Genomic DNA, 24865 nt, shown 5'->3' with positions numbered 1-24865 from the left:
GAATTAAATCAGTAAAGTCCTAACCCAAAATTTTCATTTTTTAAATATTTTTTATTTATTTCATAGAGGAAAGGAGAGGGAGAGATAGAAACTTCAATGATGAGAGAGAATCACTGATCAGCTGCCTCCTATGCACACACCTCTCCCTACCCCCCACCCCCACCCCCACTGGCAATCAAGCCTGGAACCCGGGCATGTGCCCTGACCGGGAATTGAATGGTGGTTGCCTGGTTCATAGGTCCATACTCAGCCAGTGAGCCACATCCGCCAGGTCTAAAATTTTATTTTTATATTAAAACAAATGTATTGTGGAATAGAATTCAGAATTAAAATATAAGGCTTCCGAAAATCATATATTTGGAAGACCAATTTGGGCTAGGCCCCCAAGCCTCTAGATGTTTTCATGCTCACTTTCTGTGGCCTTGAAGAAACGTCTGATGGAAAAGTTGTCAGCTTTTATTTTTTTAATGGTGTTCTTTAATGAAATTAAACCTGTTTCTGCTGACAAAGTCCTATCCAGGACCTTAAAGTCACATAAACTCATGTCTCTAGATGTAAGATGTAAGAACGGTGCTGCTGGGGATTTCTCCTAATATTAATCAGAGGGAAAGTTTGCAACAGACATCCATCCTTAGATAGGTAACTGACCAATTTAAATATTTTGTGAAACTACATTTTCATGTAAAGTTGATCATTTTCAATTCTGTATTACAGGATCTTATCAACAGTTTCATTACAACTGTGTTCCTTTTAATAGTTGCCATCTTGACAATACAAGAAAAGGAAAGGAGGCATTTATTCTACGTCGGAGGGGTAAGTAGAGGCCTCCAGGACTCCATTGTAGTTGAGTATTTCAGGACTCCGGAAAAAGGAGAACTGGCACACCTTCTCTATTTCATTACAGAACACCCTCCCCACCACCCCTCTCTTCCCTGAACAAGAACTTCAGAAGATGTGAAGTTACACAAATTCTAAGCTCATGAAAATCTTCATTCTAATACCCATTCTCCAAATAGGGATAAAAGCAAGTTGTTGAACCCCTTTTGAGAATTGTATACACTATTTTTTAAACCATTTGCAACAAGATATTCTTGTCTATAAATAGGACTTTTTTTTTTCTTATATATATAAACTAGAGGCCCAGTGCACAAAATTTTGTGCACTGGGGATGTCCCTCATCCCAACCTGTGGCCTCTCATAGTCCAAGACTGCATGCCTAAGTGGCAGTCGAACATCCCTCTTGCAGTCCAGGACCCCTAGCTCCTTACCATCGCTGCACTCGCCAGCTGTGAGCCCGGCTTCTGAGCCTGGCTTCTGGCTGAGCAGCACTCCCCCTGTGGGAGTGCACTGACCACCAGGGGGCAGCTCTTGTGTTGAGCATCTGCCCCCTGGTGGTCAGTGCACGGCATAGTGACTGGTCGTACCACTGTTTGGTTGATTTGCATATTAGGGTTTTATTATATAGGATAGGACGTTGACTTTTCGGGCTGGACTAGAGAATATTTTAAAAGCACATGAAAAGAATGATTGTAGAGTGAGGGAGGAGGGAGTACATTATCAAAAGTGAGTGACCCAGCCTATTCAAGAAGGAAGGAAGGAAGGGAGGGAGGGAGGGAGGGAGGGAGGGAGGGAGGGAGGGAGGGAGGAAGGAAGGGAGGGAGGGAGGGAGGGAGGGAGGAAGTCCAAGGGAGGAAATTACTTTCCAGCATCCAGCAAGTGCCCCACACAAAGCTAGGCTTGTTTGTTTTGTGAATCCTCACCTGAGGATATTGTTTCCATTGCTTCTCAGAGAGAATGGAAGGGAGGGAGGGAGAAGGAGAGAGACGTAGAGACACATCCACCGGCTGCCTCCCACATGTGCCCCGACCAGACCCAGGACCAGGGATCGAACCTGCAACCCAGATACATGCCCTTGACCAGGAATCGAACCCGAGACCCTTCAGTGGGTGGAATGACGCTCTAATCATTGAGCAACACAGGCCAGGCCAAGGCTAGGCATGTTTTGACTCAATCTTGACAACTCTCATTTTCACAGATATGGCACAGGCTGGGATAAACTGAAACTTGAATCCTCATATGAAGGGCACAAAATATGGCAGATTACATGCTTGGAAGATGGTGGGGGTGTGGGGAGGTGAGACTTTGGTTTAAGAGGTTAAACCATGGGAAGAGAAATTAACACCCCCCCCAAAAAAAAGGTTGAAGTTCTTTGAATTCATTCCATAATCAGTAAATATTTGCCAGTCCCATTGGATTGTGCCAGGCCTGAACTCTGTTGGGGATAGAATCCTTTCCTCCAGGGTAGTGGTCGGCAAACTGCGGCTCACGAGCCAAGGTTTGCCGCTCTGTTGACTAATGAGTTTGTCGACCACTGCCCCAGGAGGACTCGCAGATTAGATGGGGCAAGAGCTGCCTGGGAAAAGTTCATTTAAGCAGCCAGAGATTAGGTCACCAGAGAGAGAAGCATCCAAGGCAGACAGGAGCTGGTCCCCATTTGCTAACTCAGCCACCAAGTCTTCTGCCACCGGCCAGCGGCTCCTAGCGCCTGGTCTCCATAAATTCTTACCTGGATGGCAGGACCCCCCCCCCCCACACACACACACACACACACACACACACTAGTCCCCCTGCCTCCAGCCTGGGTCACTGGCCAGTCACCTCTCCGTTCGGCAAGAGGGCTTTCTGAGTCCGACCCCCACCTCTCCTCTTGATAAAGTCCCACATCCTGCACCTCCCCAGCCTCAGCTCTGCCCCTCCCTCAACCTCTCTAGAGGTCTCAGCCACACCAGATTCCTCTCCTCCCAGCTGGTCCCCTCGGGAACTCCTTCCTGCCCTTTCAATCTTAGCCCAAGAGTCCTGTCCACGAAGGGCCATCCCAGGACCCCAACCCCACCCGGAGCCTCCTCAGTCCAGTGTCCTTCTCTGGGCCTTTCCTGGTGCCCCGTGAGTCAGATGAGGTCGTTAGTGTCGGCAAAACCCACCATTTCCAAAATCCCTTTCCCTGGCAATGACAGAAAGGGTCGCAGCCGGTCGCGGAGGGTCAGAGAGGGGCAAGAAGACAGGTGGCTCCGGAGCTGCACAGTAACCCCACCTTTCCTTCCCGCATGGGGCCTTGTGTCCCACAGGCCCTGTGTCTCGCGGCGGCAATCGTGTGTCTCGTGGATGCGACCCTGGTCACCAAGATGGTGAGGAAAGCCATGAAAAAAGCCCTGGGCCTGGAAGGCGAAGCCAAGGCCTCCCCAGCGGGGGAAGAACCCCACCAGCCGCCCAAGCCCGAGTCTGAGAAGATGCTCAGCCCTGCGCCCCCGGAGCCAGCCGCCGTGGGACCCGCGCTGGCAAAAGAGGCTGTTCCCGCGCCCTGAGCTCACCCGCTGTCACCCGTGTCGGCCCACACACGTGACCATAAAGTCAGGGCCGCTGAGCCGGGAACGCTTCTGCTTCCGTGTGTCGCCTTGTGTCCAAGTCCAGTTGCCTTTTCCCGCCCAGGGCACCGCGGTCTAGGGGGGGGGGGGGCGGGGGGGGGACCCGAGGCCCTGGACCCCGCCCTGCTGCCCGCCAACCCAGCCCCGGGGCCGGGCCACGCTGGACTGGGAGGGGAGCCCCGGGCGGAGGCGGGGCCCGGGCGGTGGGCGGGGCGGTGGGCGGGGCTCCTGCGTGGGGGCGGGGCCCGGGCGGTGGGCGTGGCGGTGGGCGGGGCTCCTGCGTGGGGGCGGGGCCCGGGCGGTGGGCGGGGCTCCTGCGTGGGGGCGGGGCCGGGCGGGCGGCGGGGCGGGCCCTGTGCGGGGACGACCTTCCCACGGTGAGCAGGGCGCGTGCAGAGGGCACCACGCGTGGGCTTCGCTGGTCTCTGGCCGTTGGCTGAGCGTGGCCTCTGAGCAAGTCGGTTGGCACCCGGCGGGCTCAAGGTCAGGCCTGTCCGGGAACAGCACAAGGCATTGGGCGGGCCGTGAGCAGCCGAAAGGGTCCACGCAGAGATGGCAGACAAAGGCAAAAAGGGGGGCAAACCAGCTGCGGGGGCCCCTCCTCCTCCCGGCGGCAAGAAGGAGGGAGAGCAACCCCCGGGGGAGGGGAAGCAGCCCCCCGGGGAGGGGGAGGGGAAGGGGAAGGGGGAGGAGAAGAAGGGAGCCGAACCGCCGCCGCCGCCCAAGCCCAAATCCGTGCAGCCCAAGGACGAAGTGGGCACGAGGAAGGGGTGCCGCCGCTACAGGTGGGAACTGAAGGACAGCAACAAGGAGTTCTGGGTGATGGGGCACGCCGAGGTCAAGATCCTGAGCGTGGTGAGTGGCCCGGAGAGAGAGAGAGAGGGAGGAGCGGGCCGCCGAGGCCCAGGAGGAGCCGGGAGTCGGTGAGAGCCCTTGGCCGTGTCTCCCGACAGGGCTGCCTGATAGCTGCGCTGGTCATGTTCACCGGCACCGTCGTGCACCCGCTCCTGACACTCATCATCAGCATGGAACTGTCCGTCTTCCTCTTCTTCATCATCGTCTACTCGTTCGCCATCAACAGATACATGCCCTTCATCCTGTGGCCCATCACTGTAAGTGCGGGAGCCCGGCCCGGGCCCAGGTGTTGTTCACAGAGACCTGCCTCCCCGCCCGCATCTGTGCCAGGCGTGGGCTCAGCACCTCTGGATGGCGCTGGGGTAGAGGCGGCTGAATTTAGGTGGAAAAGGCTCCGAAAAGAGCCCATCTTGGGGGAAGGAGGCTCTTACCCTCCTGCTGGTCAAACCCCAAGGTCTTGGCTCTTGGGGAGGGTTTGCTCTACTTGGGAGGAGGGGAGGTGTGGCCACTACCTGCTCTTCCCAAGCCCTGTGCCAGCTCACATCTGACTGGGGAGGGCACCCAGAAGATACCCCATCCCCTGAACTCAGAGAAAAACCATCTTCCCACAACTTGGTCAAATAAAATGAGAATTTTTTTTAAATTACTTCTAAAACAGCCTAAGATCTCCCAGTGACTATCCCTGTAAAGGGTGTTCCACCCAGAAAGAGGTTCAGGTCAAAGCAGTCAGTCGTCCATTGGACTAGGTACTGGGCAAGTTACCCAACCACTTGGAGCCTCTGCCCCTCGTCTGCAACGGGAGGTCAGCAATACTCACTGTTGTGATTGTCCCTGAGGTGTCATGTAAAGTGCGTGACGGTGTGCCCGAGGACTGGTGGGCCTGAATGCCTGCCCACTGCCTGTGTAACCACAGAGCACAGACCTAACCCCACCGAAGCCAGGCCCTCATTCACTGCACATTCCCAGCATGCCTCCAGTGTCCTGTGCTCCCTGCTTCTCTCACTTGACACACGAAATGGGCTCAAGAATGGCCAAGTAACTTGCCTCCAGGTAACTCAGCCAGTAAGTGGAACAAAAAACAAACAAACAAACAAAAAAACTCAACCCAAGCTTTGTCAGTAGAATCTGAGTCCTTAACTGCACTCTGTCCTGCCGACTTGTTAAAAGTTACTAGGGTCCAGGGACCCACGGGTCTCAGTGAGGTATATGGGGATCCTCAGTATGGAGAGGAAGGAGGAGAGGGCCAATAAGGCTCTTGGGATAAGCAGAGGACAGAGAAAATGAACAGGCAGAGAACAAGTTCCCAGCCAAGTAGCTTGAGAGAAGACACTTTTATTTTAGCTCCAGCAAGATGAGAAATCAGTGAAGCCTGGAAATCTTCCTGTTGCTGCACTTACCTAAAAACTAGGGGGAATGTAACCATCATTGCTTTAACTGAATGGCTGAGCTGGCAGAGAGAGAGAGAGAGAGAACACACAGGCACCAGATATGGAAAACAGGAGCAGTGATCGAATAAGCCACTGAAGTTGGTGGGAATGGCTCATGAGGTGTTCCCTAGGAGTATGGGTTTTCATCCATTCTTAAGTTAGGTGATGAGGCGCTGGTCCCGAGCAAAGTGGGGATTTAGAACTGAGAGCCCTGCCTGAAGCCAGCACCCTGTAAAGACTACAGTACACCCTTAGGGGGAAGACAGAGAAGATACCTTTGCCCACGCAGAGAAACAAGAAAGCATGCTTGCCCAGCCGGCGTAGCTCAGTGGTTGAACATCATCCTATGAACCAGGAGGTCAAGGTTCCATTCCCAGTCAGGGCACATCCCGAGTTGTATCTCTCTCTCTCCCTCTCCCTTCCTCTCTGAAATCAATAAAAATATATTTAAAAAAAAAAAGCAAAAAAGCATGCTCATCTCTGCTTGAGCTTAGAGTGGAATAAACAAAAAAATACCACCTTGAAACAATCAAAAAGGATATATGCACCCCTATGTTCATAGCAGCACAATTTACCATAGTTAAGATTTGGAAACAGCGTAAGTGCCCATCAGCAGATGAGTGGATTAAAAAACTGTGGTACATCTACACAATGGAATACTACCCTGCTGTAAAAAAGGAGGAACTCTTACCATTTGTAACAGCATGGATGGACCTGGAGAGCATTATGCTAAGCGAAATAAGCCAGTCAGAGAAAGATAAATATCACATGATCTCACTCATTTGTGGAATCTAATGAACAACAAAAATTGATGAAGAAAAACAGATCCAGAGACATAGAAGCATCAATCAGACCGTCAAACCTCAGAGGAAAGGCAGGGGAGGGGAGGTAAGAGAGCAACTAAAGGACTTGTATGCATGCATATAAGCATAACCCATGGACAGAGGCAGTAGGGGGGTGAGGGCATGTGCTAGGGGGTGGGAACAGCCAGGGAGAAGTCAAGGGCGGGGGGGAGACATATGTAATACTTTAAACAATAAAGAATTTTTTTAAAAAAGACCACCTTGAGAAATATAAATCTTGAGCTTGGACTTTATACAGATTTGGTTTGAATTTTTACTACCTTCAGCCTAAAAATCTTAGAGAATGTAATGCCTGAGAATTAGCATGAAAATTTATCCCAATTTTATGATATTCAGATGATATCCATGGAACTCCTGACAGAATTAAATACAAAATCACAAAACCTAAAGATAGATTCTCACAGGGTGGGCATGGGGGACCAGGGGATCTTGTCAAATATGAACTCACAGTTCAAAACTACAAAGCATCTTAGTTTAAAATCCCCACGAGTAAGAATAAAGAATCAGCATATATAACAAATAGGAGGATTAGAACACTGAAAAGATAACTGAAGAGTTGTCAGAAAATAGGAAATATACTTAAAATTATTAAAGACATAAATAAGAGCACTAAGAAAAGAATAAGACATGATGAAAGGATAGACAGATCTTTTTTAATTTTTTAAAAAATAGATTTGAGAGACAGACAGACATAGATTTGTTGTTCCATTTATTTATGCAGTCATTGGTTGATCTTGTATGTGCCCTGACCAGGGATTGAACCCGCAATCTTGGCGTATTGGGATGATGCTCCAACCAATTAAGCTACCTGGTCAGGACTAGACAGATCTTTTTTAAAGTACAAAGTATAATGTCTAGAATTAATCACATATTTCCATATTGTTCATATGGAAAATAATGCAATAATTAATAAACAATAATACAAGAATAAACTGTGTTTTGCATACTCACACTGTAAACCTACTTTTGCCTCACCCTGCATAGTTATTGAAATAAAATTGTCAATAGATGGGTTAAAAAGCATATCAAACAAAGCTAGAGAGTTAGTGAATTGAAAGATATGGGGAAATTATAGCACTGAGAGATAAAGAGAAAAAATATGAAAGAAGTTGAGAAAGAGAATATGGAATGAGAAAGCCCATCATAAGCCTAGTAGGGATTCCAGAAGAAGAGATTCAAGCGAATGGAGGAGGGGAAATGGCCATGAAGACCACAGTCCACATTCCTGGCCACGTTCCCTGTTGGTGGCAGAGGGAACAGCATAGACCTTGTTCTCAAAGAATTACAGTTGTAACGGTTGTGTGTCTTGGCCTGTCTGGTGGCTCCCTGAGGGGTTGGCTGGGGACTTGCCTTTGTTTCATCTGTCTCAGAGCTTTCTCAGAGCTGAAGTAGCCTCCTGGATAGAATTTTTCAAAAGCGTTTGAAGGCAAATATACTAACTAACCACAGCCACCTGGGACAAGGGAAAACACGTGAAGCAAGCAGTAGACAGACCAGAAATTTGGGAAGGAAGAGGTTGGGGAAGGAGATACATGGGAGAATAAGAGCTTTGAAAAGCTTCCTCTATACCAGGGAATCTAGAAGGCCAGGCACATGCTTAGGGCCGGATGCATTCTCAGAAAAAACCCTAAGCTGTCACCTCTGGCTGATCTTTAGGCTATGCACATGCAGCAAGTGAAAACTAAGAGTTGCAAACAGCCTGGATAAGTGTTGAAGGAGTGCCCTAACACAGCCAATCTGCAGAGACTGGTAGAGTATTTTTCTTTGTTTGTTTCAAGATATGTAAGGAAATGTCTGTCAAATCATTACCTGACATTTAGTCTAATGAAACAGAAACTTCAGTGGCCACACAAGAATAATAATACAGTTTTTCAAAAAATAGTTTAGAAAAAGTCACGAAACATACAAATGACTGCAACTCACAACAAACAGCAACAACTAACCTGGGGAGAACGGATTCTATTCTACATTATAATATTAAAAATGACCAGATTTCAAAAAATTACAAGGCATGGGGGAAAAAAGCATGGCCCATTCACAGAAAAAAATTAATAGAGACCATCCCTGAAGATGCCCAGATATTAGATTTACTACACAAAGACTTTCTATTAACTGTCTTAAAAATTCTCAAAGAACTAAAAGGAAACCAAAAGAACAATTCTTGAACAAATAGATAATACCATTAAAGAAAAATTACAAAAAGGAACCAAACAAATTCTGGAGCTGAAAAGTAGTATAACTGAAATGAAAAATTCACTAGGATGCCTGAACATCACATTGAGTAGGCAGAAGAATGAATCAGTGAACTGGAAGATAGATCAATTAAGATTATCCAGTGTAAGGAACAGAAAGAAAAAAGGATAAAGAAAAAAACGAACAGACCCTAAGAGACCTTTGGGACACCATCAAGCATACCAACATGCAGAGTCCCATACGGAGAAGAGAGAAAAAGGGGCTGAAAGAATATTTGAAGAAATAATGGCCAAAACTTTCCAAACTTGGTAAAAGGTATAAACCTACACATCCAAAAAGTACCAAGTAGAATAAATTCAAAGTGATCCACACTAAGAAACATTATAATCAAACTGTCCAAAGACAAAGAGAAATTCTCAAGAGAGAAGCATCTCATCTCATACAAGGAACACTTAATAAGATTAAAAGCCAGTTTCTCATCAGAAATCATAGAGGCAGTGGAATGATATACTTAAAGTCCTGAAAGAAGAAAAAAACTGTCAACCAAGAATTATCTCTTTCAAAGTTACTATCTGTTATGAATTGTGTCCTCCCAAAATATGTTGAAGTCCAATCTCCCAGTACCTGTAAATATGACCTTATTTGGAAAAAAGATCTTTGCAGGTGATCAAATTAAGATAAGATCAGTGGTTGAACCTCAAACTATGAACCAGAGGTCAATGTTTGATTCCCGGTCAGAGCGCATGCCTGGGTTGCAGGCCTGAACCCCAGGGGAAAGAGCAGCTGATCAATGATTCTCTCTCATCATTGATGTTTCTATCTCTCCCTCTCCCTTCCTCTCTGAAATCAATGAAATATATATAGTAACAAAAAAGATGAGGTGATTAGAGTGGACCCTAGTCCAAAATGACTAGTCTATATAATAAAAGCCTAAGCGACCCTTACAGCAGAACGACCAGTTGCTATGATGCGCACTGAACACCAGGCAGCAGACACTCAACGCTGGAGCTGCCCCCTGGTGGTCAGTGAGCTCCCACAGGGGGAACACCGCTCAGCCAGAAGCCGGGCTCAGGGCTGGCAAGACCTGATGAACAGAATAATCTGGTGAATATTATAGAATCGGGCATAGAAAGGGAGTGCACCGACAATCCTCGGGGGGGGGAAGGGATGTGGGGGGTGCGGGAAGAGACTGGACAAAAATCATACACCTATGGATGAGGACAGTGGGGGAGGGGGGGTAAGCGCAAGGGGTGGGGTGGGAATTGGATGGAGAGGAGCTATGGGGGGGGGAAAGAGGAACAACGGTAATAATCTGAACAATAAAGATTTAAAATAATAATAATAATAATAATAATAATAATAATAATGGCCCTAGCCGGTTTTGCTCAAGTGGATAGACCATTGGCATGCGGACTGAAAGGTCCTGGGTTTGATTCTGGTCAAGAGCACAAGCCCAGGTTGTGAGCTTGATCCTCAGTGAGGGGGTGTACAGGAGACAGCCGATCAATGATTCTCTCCCATCATTGATGTTTCTATCTCTCTCTCTCTCTCCCTTCCTCTCTGATATCAATAAAAATATATTTAAAAATAAGCCCTGACTGGTTTGGTTCAGTGGATAGAGCATCATTCTGCAGACTGAAGGGTCCCAGGTTCGATTCCAGTCAAGGGCATGTGCCTTGGCTGCGGGCACCTTCCCCGGTGGGGGGTGTGCAGGAGGCGGCTGATCGATGTTTCTCTCTCATAGATGTTTCTAACTCTCTATCCCTCCCCCTTCCTCTCTATAAAAAATCAATAAAATATATTTAAAAATAAAAAATAAAAATTAAATAAATAAATAAATAAATAAAAATCCAGCGATATACCTAATTACAAGGCATGTGGAGCAAGATTATAAGAGATGAGGGAAAATAATAACAGAAAAATACTAACTAAAAAAAGATAGCATAACTTTAATACCAGATTATATCAATTTTATGTTTTTAAAAAGGCATATAAAGAAGACCATTACCTATAGCAATTCTGAACTTGTGTGCACCTAACAATATAGCAAAAAACAAAAGACAAAAATTGACTTCATTAAAAGGAAAAATTGGTGAATAGCAACCATAGTGCCAGATTTTAACATCTCTCCCTAAGTAATTGCTAGCTTGATCCACTGACATATAGAACATATGGAATCCTACACCAAACAGTAACAGGTTATATATTCTTTTCAAGCACACTTGAAACAATCATTTAAATTATATCCTTAGTAAGACCACAAAGTAAATGTAAACAAATAATAAGGAATTTATATAATACAGACCACATTCTCTAATTTCAATGCACTATAACTAGAAATGAATCAGTAAAATTTAACTAAGTCCCCATGTGTTTGGGGGTGGGTAATTTAATGTTTTCCCTAAACATATGGAGATTTAGTTATACGGTAGAATGCAGCGAAATAATCCAATTTCAAATCTATATAATTAGAAAAGAAGACTGAAAATTAACAATTTAAGTATCTATCTCAAGAAGGCACACACAAAAAATGGAATTAAGAAGGCAATGCCAAAGATAAGAGCTAAAATTAATGACATCGGACTTTGAAAAGACTAATAAAGTAAATAGATCTCAAGTTTTTCTCAAGGTCTTTTTTTTTTTTTTTTTTAAGAAAGAAAATGTTAGTCTAAAGATCAAGAGCATTTAAAGATCACAGGGGAAATGTAAACTTCCGTGCCAATAAATTGGAAAATTTAGATAGTTAATTTCCTGGAAAAAATATAACTTACAAAAATTAACACAAAAAAATGGAAAAATAGGTTATAAAATAATTCATCCATGTTTTCATCTGGCGCTTGTTTAATTTTTTATATTTAAACCTTTTGATTCTCTGAAGCCATTTTGCTCTCTGGTGTGAATCATGGCTCTAGCTTTAAACCCTGATGGCTGTCTTATCATTTGATTTATCCATTCACTGAATAGTACATGTTTCCTGCACTGATTTGAAATGGCATTTTTGTTAAAATACTAAATCCCATATGCAGGGTTCATTTCTGGACTTTATATTCAGTTTCATTGGTCTGTCCCTTTCTCTCTCTCTCTTTTTTTTCTAAAGGCTTTATAATATGTTGTACTAGCCCTGGCTGGTTTGGCTCAGTGGATAGAGCGTCAGCCTGTGGAATCAAGGGTCCCAGGTTCGATTCCGGTCAAGGGCATGTACCTTGGTTGCGGGCATAAACCCAGTAGGGAGTGTGCAGGAGGCAGCTGATCGATGTTTCTCTCCTATTGATGTTTCTAACTATGCCTCTCCCTTCCTCTCTGTAAAAAAATCAATAAAATATATATTTTTTAAAAAATATGTTGTACTACCTGGTGGGACTTTGATCTTAAAACCAGACAGTATAAGGTAAGTAAACTGTAGGCCTATCTTATTTTTTTTTAAATATATTTTATTGATTTTTTACAGAGAGGAAGAGAGAGGGATAGAGAGTTAGAAACATTGATGAGAGAGAAACATCGATCAGCTGCCTCCTGCACACCCCCTACTGGGGATGTGCCCACAACCAAGGTACATGCCCTTGACCGGAATCGAACCTGGGACCCTTGAGTCCGCAGGCCGACGCTCTATCCACTGAGCCAAACCGGTTTCGGCAGCCTATCTTATTTTAATGTAGCCACAAAATCCTCAATAAAATATTAGCAAACTGAATCCAGTAACATACTAGTATAAGCAAGCAATACCTCTTGATCAAGCAGGGCGTGTGCCAGGAATGTAAAGATGGCTTAGTTGTCAAACTTCTACTAATATAATTCACCATCTTTCATTTAAAGGAGAAAACCATTTCACCATCTCCTAAGCTGCTGGAAAACTATTTAGTAATATTCAATACTTATTTTTAGAAATCTCTAGCAAACTAGGGAAAAAAAGGAACTTCCTTATTTTAATAATAAGCATCTACCCACACCTACAATAAACATTTCCTTTCATGGTAAAACTTTAAAAGCATTTCCTGAGAGATGACTACTGTCCCCATTTTATTCAACATTCTGCTGGAGATCTGAATCAGTACAATGTGACAAGAAAAACAAAGGTATACGGATTGGGGAGGGGGGTGGAATCTAGCATTACTCATACATCATTTGATTCTCTACACAGAAAATCCAAGAGAATCTACAGTCAAATTACTAGAACTGATCTGAGGTCCTTGAGGTTACCAGAGACAAAAACAATAGTGTTCCTGACTACCAGCAACAAACACTGAGAAAACAAACATTTTAAACAACAGACTACTAGGTGTCTTGAGAATAAAACTGCTCAAAGATGTGTATGACTTTATGTAGAGATTATAACGTTTCATTAGTGAATACAAAAGAGAATCCTAAAAATATGGAGAAATATACCACACACAGTCACAGATGCAAAGAGCTGCTATCATAACGATGGCAATTTACTTCCAAAGTAATCTATCAATTAAATGAGATTCCATCTGAACAGAGGTTGTTCATGGAACTTAACAAGATGATTCGAAAAGTCTTATGGAAGAATTAAAAGAATGACAAGGATGGACGTGCCCAATGAGATATCTGAATTGCTATAAAACTTTAGCACTAGCTCAGAATTGAGAAAATGGAATTGTTATGGAGTGAATGTGTGCATACCCCCAAATTTGATACACTGATATCCTAACCCCCAGTATGACTACAATTGCAGATGGGGCCCTGTAGACTAGTGGTTAAGATTAAATCAGGTCAGCCCAGCCAGTGTGGCTCAGTGGTTGAGTGTCGACCTATGAACCAGAAGGTCATGGTTCGATTCCCTATCAGGGCACATGCCCAGCTGTGGGCTCCATCCCCAGTGTGGGATGTGCAGGAGGCAGCCAAGCAATTCTCTCTCTCATCACTGATGTTTCTCTCTCTTTCCCTCTTCCTTCCTCTCTGAAATCAATAAAAGTTTTAAAAGTTTAAAAAATAAAAGATCCTGGGCTTTGGGTCTTGACTCAAAGAACCCAGCTGAGGGGCCACAGGTATGTTCACCTAGCCAGGTGTATATTTATCTTCATATATATATATATATATATATATATATATATATATATATATACACATACACTAGAGGCCTGATGCCCGAAGATTTGTGCAAGAATGGGCCTTCCTTCCCCTGGCTGCCGGCACCACCTTTGCTCCAGCGGGAGCCGCCTTTCCGCCTTCCCACGCTGCCCAGAGGCCCTGAGTGACTGGGGCGGTGAGGAATGCCTGCGTCGTCGGTGGTGATGGTGCAAATGTCCTGCCCCGCCCCCGGCTGCTCGGCGCCTGCATATGCAAATTAACCCGCCATCTTTGTTGGGTTAATTTGCATATTCGCTCCTGATTGGGTGGTGGGTGTTGCGAAGGTATGGTCAATTTGCATCTTGCTCTTTTATTAGTGTAGACATTATTAGTTAATATATATAAAATATTTATATATTCTTCCATTAGACAGAAGTTTGAAACTCATTCCTTCTAGGAAGCTCTGCCAGGTGGGCTGTCCATGGGCCTCGGCTCGGTCCCAGGCTGACTGACACTCATCTCTCCCGTGCTTTCAGGACCTTCTCAATGACCTGTTCGCCACTGCTTTCCTGGCCGGCGCTACGGCCTTCGCTGTGCAAACTCGCCAAACCATGCCAATGAACTACTTTATTGCTGTGGTGAGTCTCCCTTGTGGGGCTGCTTATTTGCTTAGAAATCACCTCTTTTTGGAGAACGGGTGTTTTCCCCCGTTTGAAGGCCACAGAATTGCTTTTCACAGAATCTTGCAATCCAAGCAAAGTTTGAAAGTAAAGCTGATAAATGTTCCCAGTGGAGAAGCCATTGAAATAAATTTGATGTCTAGGGAGCCAGCCAAACTGCTGGCTTCCTCCTTGTAGCTGCTGACCCAGAGGCAAAAGCTCCCTCCCTACCCCCAGACCGGGTTTAAAGAGAGAAAGAAGCAGTGGGTGACAGGGCACTGGGGAAGTGGGGGGCTCAGTCTCTGGCGTCTGGCCATTTAAGGGGACAAGGGGGTGTCTTTTACAGCACCTGCTTACTATTAGAAACCAGGAAGGAGCCCAGCCAGTGTGCCTTGGTGGGTGAGCGCTGACCTATGAATCAGAAGGTTCAATTCCTGGTCAGGACACGTGCCCAGGTTTTGGGCTTGATCCCCAGTAGGGAGCATGCAGGAAGCAGCCAATCAATGATTCTCTCTCCTCATTGATGTTTCTATCGCTCTCTCTCTCCCTTCCTCTCTCTGAAGTCAATAAAAATATACTTTTTACAAAAAAGAAAAGAAAAGAAACCAGGAATGAAATAGGCCAACTTCGGGGCGAAAAGCAAAAGTCACGAGAGGCTCCTTCTGTTTTCCAGATCCTTATTGGTGTGGCTGCATTTTTCCCTTTAATCGATATATGCCTTCAAAGAAAACACTTCAGAGGCAAGAAGGTCAAAAGGAATGTGCTGGTTCCTCCTCAAAGAAAGGCAGATGCTGCGAAGGCAAAGGAAGAGGCAAAACCGGGGGCGGCAAAGCCGAAGGAAGACAAAAAGGGAAAGCCAGCGGCGGCGGCAAAGCCGGGCAAGAAATGACACGAAGAAGCTTGTGGTCGGAAGTGGCCGTGCGTTTTACAACGAAGCAGAGTCCCACTGTCTTCCTTGTCTTCTTCCTCAATGATTTCCTTTTCCACTTAAATAACCACCTCTGCTCGGAAAAGAAATTCTCTTTAAATGGATTTTTTTTGTTCATGCAACCGAAGTTACCGAAAGTTTTGGTGCGGTGAGTGAGGGCTTGGGGGACCAGCATGTGGGTGACGCTGGCTGTCAACGCTGACCAGCCAAAGGGGCCAGAGGAAAAGGAGAGAGTGGAAAACAAAGGATGCATTTCTTTTCCACGTTATTTTTTATTTATTTATTCTTATTTATTTTAGAGAGGAAGAGAGAGAGAGAAACGTCAATGATGAGACAGAATCATTGATTGGCTGCCTCCTGCATGCTCCCCACTGGGGATCAAGCCCCCAACCTGGGCATGTGCCCTTGACCGGAATCGAACCTGGGACCCTTTACTCTGCAGAGCCAAACCGGCTAGGGCTGATATTTTTTAAAAGCGTTCAGGTAGTTGCTAGGAGAAAAATAAGATGGGTCCTCATGTGAAGCACCCATGGGAGGAGGGCGACAGGGGTGGTGGCACCTCCTCAGGGCTCAGGGCCTCTGAACCGGAGTCAGGCTGGAGTGGGCCAAGCAGGGTGGGCTCAGAAGGGACTCGGGGGCTGGTTGCTGTGGAGATGGCCAACGATCCATAGGACCTGCAGCATCTCTGTCCAGTAAAGACCTGAGTATAAGCCCAGAGCCACGGCTCCCACATGCAGGCACCTCCCCTCCACACACACACACACACACCCCACCACCACCACCACCAGCGTCAGGGCCTCACTCTCACCAGACAGTCCAGCCACTTGGCAATTTGGCAGGACAAGAGTCATCCTCATGAAAGAAAAGTGAGGTCCCAAATTGATGCATGAGGAGCTAGGAGGAGGGGCAGGGGGGGAGGGGGCATGAGCTCAGCCAGGAACCACATGAGAAGGAGGCGGGGAGAGTCAGCTGGGCCTTGGCTGCCAGGGCAAAGACTTTGGCCTCTGTCCTAAGTGCCATGGGGAGACTGGGGTGCGCTTCCCAGTGGGAGGAGATGACACAGTTGGCTGCTGCGGAGGAGGAGGCGGCTGCCTGTCAAGCAGGTGGGAAAGATGGGCAACTGGAGCAGGTCCCTGGTGAAACAGGAAGAGCTGGTCTCTACCCTTCGAGTGCACCTCTGTAGCCCTCACACCACCCCCTGCTGGCCAGGTCAGGTAAGGCAACCCTACTAAAAGAAGGAAAGCCTACAGGGATTCACATTCTAGAGAAAAACTAAAACATGTACACTCTCCTGCCGAATGACCCAGAATTACATCCCCCCAGATATTTAGCCAAGAGGACTGATATACTAGAATGTTATACGAGCCTAAAAACTAAAAAAAAAAAAAAAAAAAAAAAAGCCCAAATGTTTCAAAGGAGGTACACTGTGCTACGTTCACACAATATAATACTCCCCAGCAACAGAAAACATGATGGAGAATGGCGATAAAAGTAAAAGATAATGATGAATCTCACTCAGTACTGAGGGAAAGAAACCAGACCCAAAAGGAAGACACACCGCCGGTGTGGCTCAGTGGTTGAGCATCAACCCATGAACCAAGAGGTCACTAGTTTGATTCCTGGCCAGGGCACAGGCCCAGATTGCAGGTTTGATCCCCAGCAGGAGGGTGCAGGAGGCAGCCAGTCAATGATTCTCATCATTGATGTTTCCCTCCCCCCCTCCCTCCCGCTCCCTTCCTCTCTGAAATCAACATTTTTTTAAATAAAAAGGAGAACATACCATATGATTCTATTTTGAAGTTCAAGAACAAGGGAAAATATAGTGAAAGAAATGGAAACAGTGGTTACCTCAGGAGGTGGAGAATGGGGGTTGATTACAAAGGAGCATGAGGGGACTTTGGGGGCATGAGACAGTTGGATATCTTTATTTGGGGAACTGGTTACACAGGTGAATACATCTGTCAAACCTTTGACTGCATACTTAAGATCTGTGATTTCATCGTATGTAAATTTTACCTAAAAGTGTAAGGTAAATATGGCTGTGCTCAGAATCCAGCAGAAAAGGGTGGACCTTGTTAAACTCCTCTGTGTGGCCATTCCTCTCACCCCTGGAGGCAGGTATCTGAAACAGAGTTTTTCCACGCCCTAATTTTACACATTGAGGAACTAGGAAAAAAAAGAGCAAACTAAACCCAAAGCTAGGAAAAAAGAGGAAACAACAGACCAGAGATAAGTAAAAGAATAAGGAGAAAAAATAGAATCAACAAAACCAAAGATTAGCTCTTTGAAAATATCAACAAAATTAACAACCTTTAGATAATGACAAAGAAAAAAAAGAACACAACTAAAATCAGAAATGAAAACAATGGTTACTACTGACCACACAGGAAAAGGGTTATATGATAATCCTATGAATAACTTAATTATATGCCAACAAGATAGATGAAATGGAAAAATTCCTAGTAATACACAATTACCCAAACTCACAGAAGGAAAAAGAGAAAATCTCAGCACACCTATAACAAGTGAAGAGATTAAATTAGCCCTGGCTGGTGTGGCTCAGTGGATAGAGTGTCGGCCTGAGGACTGAATGGTCTCGGGTTCGATTCCCATCAAGGGCACATGCCCAGGTTGTGGGCTCAATCCCCGGTGGGGGGCTTGCAGGAGGCAGCCAATCCATGATTCTCTCTCATCATTGATGTTTCTCTCTCTCTCCCTCTCCCTTCCTCTCTGATATCAATAAAAATATTTTAAAAAAAAAGAAGAGATTAAATTAGTATCCAAAAACACTTCCCAACAAATAAAAGTCCAAGACCAGATAACTACACTGGTGAATTCCACCAAACGTTTCAAGAATTAGGCCCTGCCGAAACCGGTTTGGCTCAGTGGATAGAGCGTCGGTCTGCGGACTAGAGGGTCCCGGGTTCGATTCCGGTCAAGGGCATGTATATTGGTTGCGGGCACATCCCCCGGTGGGGGGTGTGCAGGAGGCAGGTGGTCGATGTCTCTCTCTCATCGATGTTTCTGGCTCTCTATCCCTCTCCCTTCCTCTCTGTGAAAAATCAATAAAATATATTTAATAAAAAAAAAAAGAAAAGAATTAGGCCCTAGCCAGTTTTGCTCAGTGGATAGAGCACCAGCCTGCAGACTGAAGGGTCCCGGGTTCAATTCCGGCCAAGGGCACATGCCTGGCTTTCAGGCTCAGTCCCCAGCTGGGGGAGTGCAGGAGGCAGCCGATCAATGATTCTCTCTCATCATTGATGTTTCTACCTCTCTCTCCCTCTTCCCTTTCTCTCTGAAATCAATAAAGAAATATATATTAAAAAAAGAATTAGTAATTCTTCTCAAACTCTCCCAAAAACTAGAAGGGAATGCTTCTTAACTCATGTTATATGCCAGCATCACCCTGATACCAAAACTAGATAAAGATATCACAAAAAAACTAAACACCAGTATCTGTTATGACTATAGATGCAAAAAATTCTCAACAAAATAGTAGCAAACCAAATCTAATAGCATATGAAAAAGATTCTACACCATGATGAAGTGGGGTTTATTCCAGAATAACATTGCAAAGCTTTTAAAAACTGACTGGACATTGAAACGACAGGCCAATGGTGGGTAGACCTGAATCTAACCAGATTGATTGTCTGCTTTAACAACAACAAATCTCTATAAAAGTTAAGCAAACCCAGAATTCAAAACATAATGTTCAATATTTGCCAATGTTATCTCCAATAACAGTTTAATCTCCAACATTTATAGGGAACTCATAAACTTAACAAAAGGAAGATAAACAACCCAATCAAAAAATGGGCAATGGACCTAAATAGACCCTTTTTGAAAGAGGACATACAGAAGGCCGAGACACATGTGAAAACATGCTCACAGTCACTAATCATCCGAGAGATGTAAATCAAAACGACCATCTCACACCAGTCAAAATAGCTGTCATCAACAAATCAACAAACGACAAGTGCTGGCGAGGATGTGGAGAAAAAAGGAACCTTCATGCCCTGCCGGTGGGAATGCAGACTGGTGCAGCCACTGTGGAGAACAGGAGTTTCCTCAAAAAACTAAAAATGGAACTCCCATTTGACCCAGTAATCCCACTTCTAGAAATATATCCCAAGAAACTAGAAACACCAATCAGAAAGGGTATATGTACCCCTATGTTCATAGCAGCACAATTCACCATAGCTCAGATTTGGAAACAGCCTAAGTGCCCATCAGCAGATGAGTGGATTAAAAAACTGTGGTACATCTACACAATGGAATACTACACTGCTGTAAAAAGGAAGGAATTCCTACCATTTGCAACAGCGTGGATGGACCTAGAGAGCATTATGCTAAGCGAAATAAGCCAGTCAGAGGAAGATAAATATCACATGATCTCACTCATTTATGGAATATAATGAACAACATAAACTGATGAACAAAAACAGATCCAGAGACAGAGAAGCATCGATCAGAATATCAAACCTCAGAGGGAAGGTAGGGGAGGGTGGGGGGAAGGAGGAGAGATCAACCAAAGGACTTGTATGCATGCATATAAGCCTAACCAGTGGACACCGACACTAGGAGGGTGAAGGCACGTGCTGGGGGGGCGGGGGGGGGGCGGGGACGGGGGAACAAGACACATATGTAATACCTTAATCAATAAAGAAAAAAACCTTAATGTTCAAAATGTCCATTATACAATCAATAATTATTTGACATATGAAGGACTAGAAAAATCTCAACATCTTATGAGGGAAAAGGTAACGAACAACCTCAAGAATGACACAAATGAAGAAACAAAAAAAGAAAAGAATGACACAATGTTAGGAGGATCAGAGAAGGACTTTAAAGAAAATATAAGCGTGCTCTAAGAATAAATTTTAAAGAATAAATAAAACACATGGAAAGATAGAAAGTCTTAGTGGAGAAATAGAAGATATAAAAAATAAATGGAAATCTTAGAACTGAATACAATAACCAAATTTTTTAAAAACTCACTGAATGGGCTTAGAAGCAGAATGGAGATGACAGAGGAAAGAGTGAACTTGATGATAAATCAGTAGAAATGATCTGATCTCAACAAAAGAGAATAAAAAGATTGAAAGAAATGAACAGAGCCTCAAGGACTTTAGAGACAGTACCAAAAGGTCTAATTACTTGGAATTCCAGTAGGAGAGAAGATAGACTGTAGATTAAAGAGGAAATTAAAACAGAAACTATGCCCGGCGGGCGTGGCTCAAAGTGGTTGAGCACTGAGCTATGAACCAGGAGGTCATGGTTCGATTCCTGGCCTGGGGTTGTGGGATGCCTCCCCAGCGTGGGGTGTGCAGTGGGCAGCCAATCAATGATTCTCTCTCATCATTGATGTTTCTATCTCTCTCTCCCTCTCCCTTCCTCTCTGAAATAAAAATATATTTTAAAAAATAAAACTGAAACTACAAACTATTCAGAAATGGGTAAAAACGAGAGCAATATTTTTGGCATGTGTCTGAACTGGTCCTCAGAGAAAAATATATAACTTTAAGTGTCTTCATTAGGAAACTAGAAAGACTTACATAAAGGATAACACAAATAGTAAAATTAAAAAAAACACACAAAACCTGCAAGTCCATTCTATTTGTGAAAACAAAGGCAAAAATCCCAAATAAAAATATTACCTAAATGAACCCAGAGATTTAGCAAAAGAGCAAACACCCTGACCAAGAAAGGCACATCCCACAAATGTAAGGATGGTGAGCATTAGGAAAACTGCTACATTCACATTTATAGATTAAAGGAGAAATCAGCAAGTTCTAAAAGAAAAAAGTCTGTATGGCAAAAACGCAAAGTGAAAGATAAATGACAAAGCAGGAAAAAACATTCGCAACTCACACTTCAGAAAAAAAGGACTAATTTCCTGGCAAGTGTGTTCTCCTGTGTGTGAAAAGTCAATTCTCAGAAAAAGGAAATGCAAATGGCTCTCACACATGTAAAAATCAAAAGTGCTTGTGCCACTCAGAACTAGAGAAATGCAAATGAAAACTGCCCAGAGAGACCTTGGTGTCTGAATACCATTCTCCGATAAAGGGCCCCAGGGCTTCTTGGAGAATCGGCGATTCCAGCCTAGGATGGATGGGGAGAAGACAAAATGAACCTGAAGCATCTCATAGTGGCAGAAAAGAAGGAAATGAAAAAAAGGGGGGGGAGAGGAGTGCGCATGAGCCCACCTACTGGCCAAAGATGGAACAACAGCCAATAAAATGAAGTCTAATAGTAGTTCATTATAATCCAAAGAATAAAATAAATAAACCAGTGGAGGAGAACGGAAACTATTCCTTCCACAAGGAACGTGAAAGGAATAGAGCCACCCTCCTCCATTCCACAGCAGATATTTCATGGTGCCCTCCTCTGTGACAGGTTCTGGGCTGGGGCTGGTCCCCAGGGAGCGCACAGCCAGTGGTCCGGGGTCTCCAGCCAACTCGAACAAGGGCACCCACCAGGTTCTCCTTGCCCTCTCCCTGGGCCCTCTCGGTCATTCTGGGCTGACACCGTATTTTGTTTTTGGTGCCCTTTTAGTACATGGAGATGTAAATTACATAAAATAAAATGCACCCATGTTAAAAGTACTGTTTGATGTGTTTTGAGAAATGTACGTCCCCAAGTAACCACCACTCCTGTCAAAATAAAGTCCATTTCCAGCACCCAAAAAGTTTCCTCAAGCCCCGACCCCAGGCACTGATCTGATTTCTGTCACCACAGTTTAGTTTCACGTATTCTAGAATTTCATAAACGTGGAAATCATATAGCATGCACTGTTTTGATTGTGGCTCCTTTCATTCAACATCCTGTCTGCTGAATGCAACCATATTGTTGCACTTAGCAATGATTTATTCCTTTTTATTGCTGAGATACTTTCCCTGGAAGGGATGTCCCACAGTTACTGTATCCCTTCCCCTGCTGATGAACCAACGGGTGTTTTCTACATTAAGCTATTAAAAATAGAGCTGTGGACATTCGTGTACAAGCCTATGTATAAACCCCTGCCTTCATCTCTCTTGGGTAAATACCTACAAGTAAAATAGCTGGGTTACATGATAGACCTCTGTTTAACTTTTTTTTTTAATCCTCACCTGAGAATATGTTTATTGATTTCAGAGAGAGGAGAAGGGAGAGAAGAGGGGGGAAAGAGAGAGAGAAACATTGGTTGTTTTGCCCCAACCAGGGATCGAACTCAAAGCCTAGGTACATGCCCTGACTGGGAATCAAACCCACAACCTTTTCTGTGTACGGGACGATGCCTAGCCAACTGAACCACACCGGGCAGGACTGTTTAACTTTTTTTTTTTTTTTTTTTTTATTGATTTTTTACAGAGAGGAAGGGAGAGGGATAGAGAGTTAGAAACATCGATGGATGAGAGAGAAACATCGATCAGCTGCCTCCTGAACACCTCCCACTGGGGATGTACCCGCAACCAAGGTACATGCCTTTGACCGGAATCGAACCTGGGACCTTTCAGTCCGCAGGCCAATGCTTTATCCACTGAGCCAAACCGGTTAGGCTGTTTAACTTTTTTTAAAATATATTTTGTACTGATCTCAGAGAGGAAGGGAGAGGGAGAGATAGAAACATCAATGATGAGAGAGCATCATGCCTACAACCCAAGCGCGTGCCCTGACTGGGAATTGAACCCTGACCTTCTGATTCATATGTTGATGCTCAACCACTGAGCCACGCCAGCTGGGCCTGTTTAACCTTTTTATCAGCAGTGTATGGAAGTTCCATCTGCTATACATCCTCATCAGCACTTAAATAGTAGCATCCCTTTTCATTAAGCCATTTTAATAAGTGTAAAGCAGTATCTCATTGTGCCTTTAATTTGCATTTCTAGATGTCAGGATGTTGAGCAGCTTTTCACCCATGTGTTTACTAGATGTTCGTACACCTTTGTTGAATTGTCTGTTCGAATCTTTGGCCCCTTTTAAAATCTGGGTTGTTGCCCAAACCGGTTTGGCTCAGTGGATAGAGCGTCGGCCTGCAGACTGAAGGGTCCCAGGTTTGATTCCGTCTAGGGCAGGCGTCCTCAAACTACGGCCCACGGGCCACATGCGGGGTGTTTTTGCCGTTTTGTTTTTTTACTTCAAAATAAGATATGTGCAGTGTGCATAGGAATTTGTTCATAGTTTTTTTTAAACTATAGTCCAGCCCTCCAACGGTCTGAGGGACAGTGAACTGGCCCCGTTTAAAAAGTTTGAGGACCCCTGGACTCTAGGGCATGTACCTTGGTTGCGAGCACATCCCCAATAAGGGGTGTGCAGGAGGCAGCTGATTGGTGTTTCTAACTTTCTATCCCTTTCCCTTCCTCTCTGTAAAAAAATCAATAAAATATACTTTAAAAAATTAAAAAAAAATCTGGGTTGTTTTCTTATACTGAGTTGCAATTTTGAGCCACATTTTAATTAACATAGATTAGAACCAGGTGGTCCTCTGATCTAACTCCTCCCCTCCCTGGCCTGCTCCCAGGGAATTTGGGGTGAATCCCAAACTCCAGGGCCTGGGCCTCCACAATCTGTCTCCTCTCACTGGTCCCTAGCTGAGTCCTTTCTGCCTGGTTGCCCTCTGAACCTGCCAGACATCTATTACCAGCAATCACCTTATTCAGGATTTTCTGGATACATTTACTGTCTACCCACACCCCCAAAATAAGCGGGGGCTTCCCCTCAGGTTGGGGTCCCCGCTCTGCTGTTGAATGAATCCATAAATAAGTAAATGAATGCCTCTTACCTAGCTGGAGAGGTCGGCGAAGTCTTCCCTGAGGAAGTATTGCTGCTTTTTGATCACAGAAGACTAAAGGACTGGTCAGCTAACAAGGTGGGAAAGAGCACTCCACGCAGGGGCATAGCACGTGCAAAGGCCCGGTTGCAGGAGGGAGCCTGGTTTAAGGAACCGTGAGAAAGCAGATGGGTGGAAGGGAAGGGGAGAGAGGGCAGCGAGGGGTTGTGTTTTGCCCTATACGGAGACCCTGGGCAAGATGGGAAGCTCCCAAGATTCCCATCTGCTTCCTCGGAGCAGTGCAGGGAGGAGACAAGGGTGGCCTGAGGTCTGGTGGGGGCCTTGGTGGTGGTGAGAAGTGGACGGAGATGACAGTGTAGGAGGTGAAGATGCGTGGCCTTCGTGGTGAGAGAGAGGCTGAGCGAGAACAAGGCCAACCCCCGGGATTCTGGCTCTTGGGGTGGAAGGATGGAGGGCAGTGCCCCTCGCAGAGGCCCGGGCAGCCAGCATGTCACGGACTGGTCTTGGCTCCACTGAACTGACGCCCTGAGAATGAGCGTGTGCGCAGGCGCGCGCGTGTGTGCCGCGTATAGGCCGTGAGGTTTGTGCCTTAGCCTCCCTCCCCCGGAATAAAGGGGTGCGGGGTGGGCGGAATGGCCAAGAGAGAGGGGGTGGGAAGCTGACGGCGCGATCAGAGCCGCGGGAGGACCAGGCAGAGTTTTGCTGTTGGGACGCCTAGGA

At 45.2% G+C, this 24865-nt stretch overlaps 1 protein-coding gene across 1 annotated transcript; it reads left to right on the top strand.

Moving 5' to 3' along the window:
* Positions 1–3809: 3809 nt before the first annotated feature.
* On the top strand, positions 3810–15336 carry LOC307092469 (CKLF-like MARVEL transmembrane domain-containing protein 2; the record flags this gene model as incomplete). Its single annotated transcript, XM_079759752.1, has 4 exons — positions 3810–4277; positions 4376–4534; positions 14325–14426; positions 15121–15336. The coding sequence occupies exons 1-4, from the start codon at positions 3975–3977 to the stop codon at positions 15334–15336; spliced, it is 780 nt and encodes a 259-aa protein (XP_079615878.1). The 5' UTR covers positions 3810–3974.
* Between the last annotated feature and the right edge of the window lie 9529 nt (positions 15337–24865).

This window comes from Cnephaeus nilssonii (genome assembly GCF_951640355.1).
Source record: "Cnephaeus nilssonii genome assembly, chromosome: 20".
Lineage (NCBI taxonomy): Eukaryota > Metazoa > Chordata > Mammalia > Chiroptera > Vespertilionidae > Cnephaeus > Cnephaeus nilssonii.
This window is presented reverse-complemented; position numbering and strand designations above follow the sequence as displayed.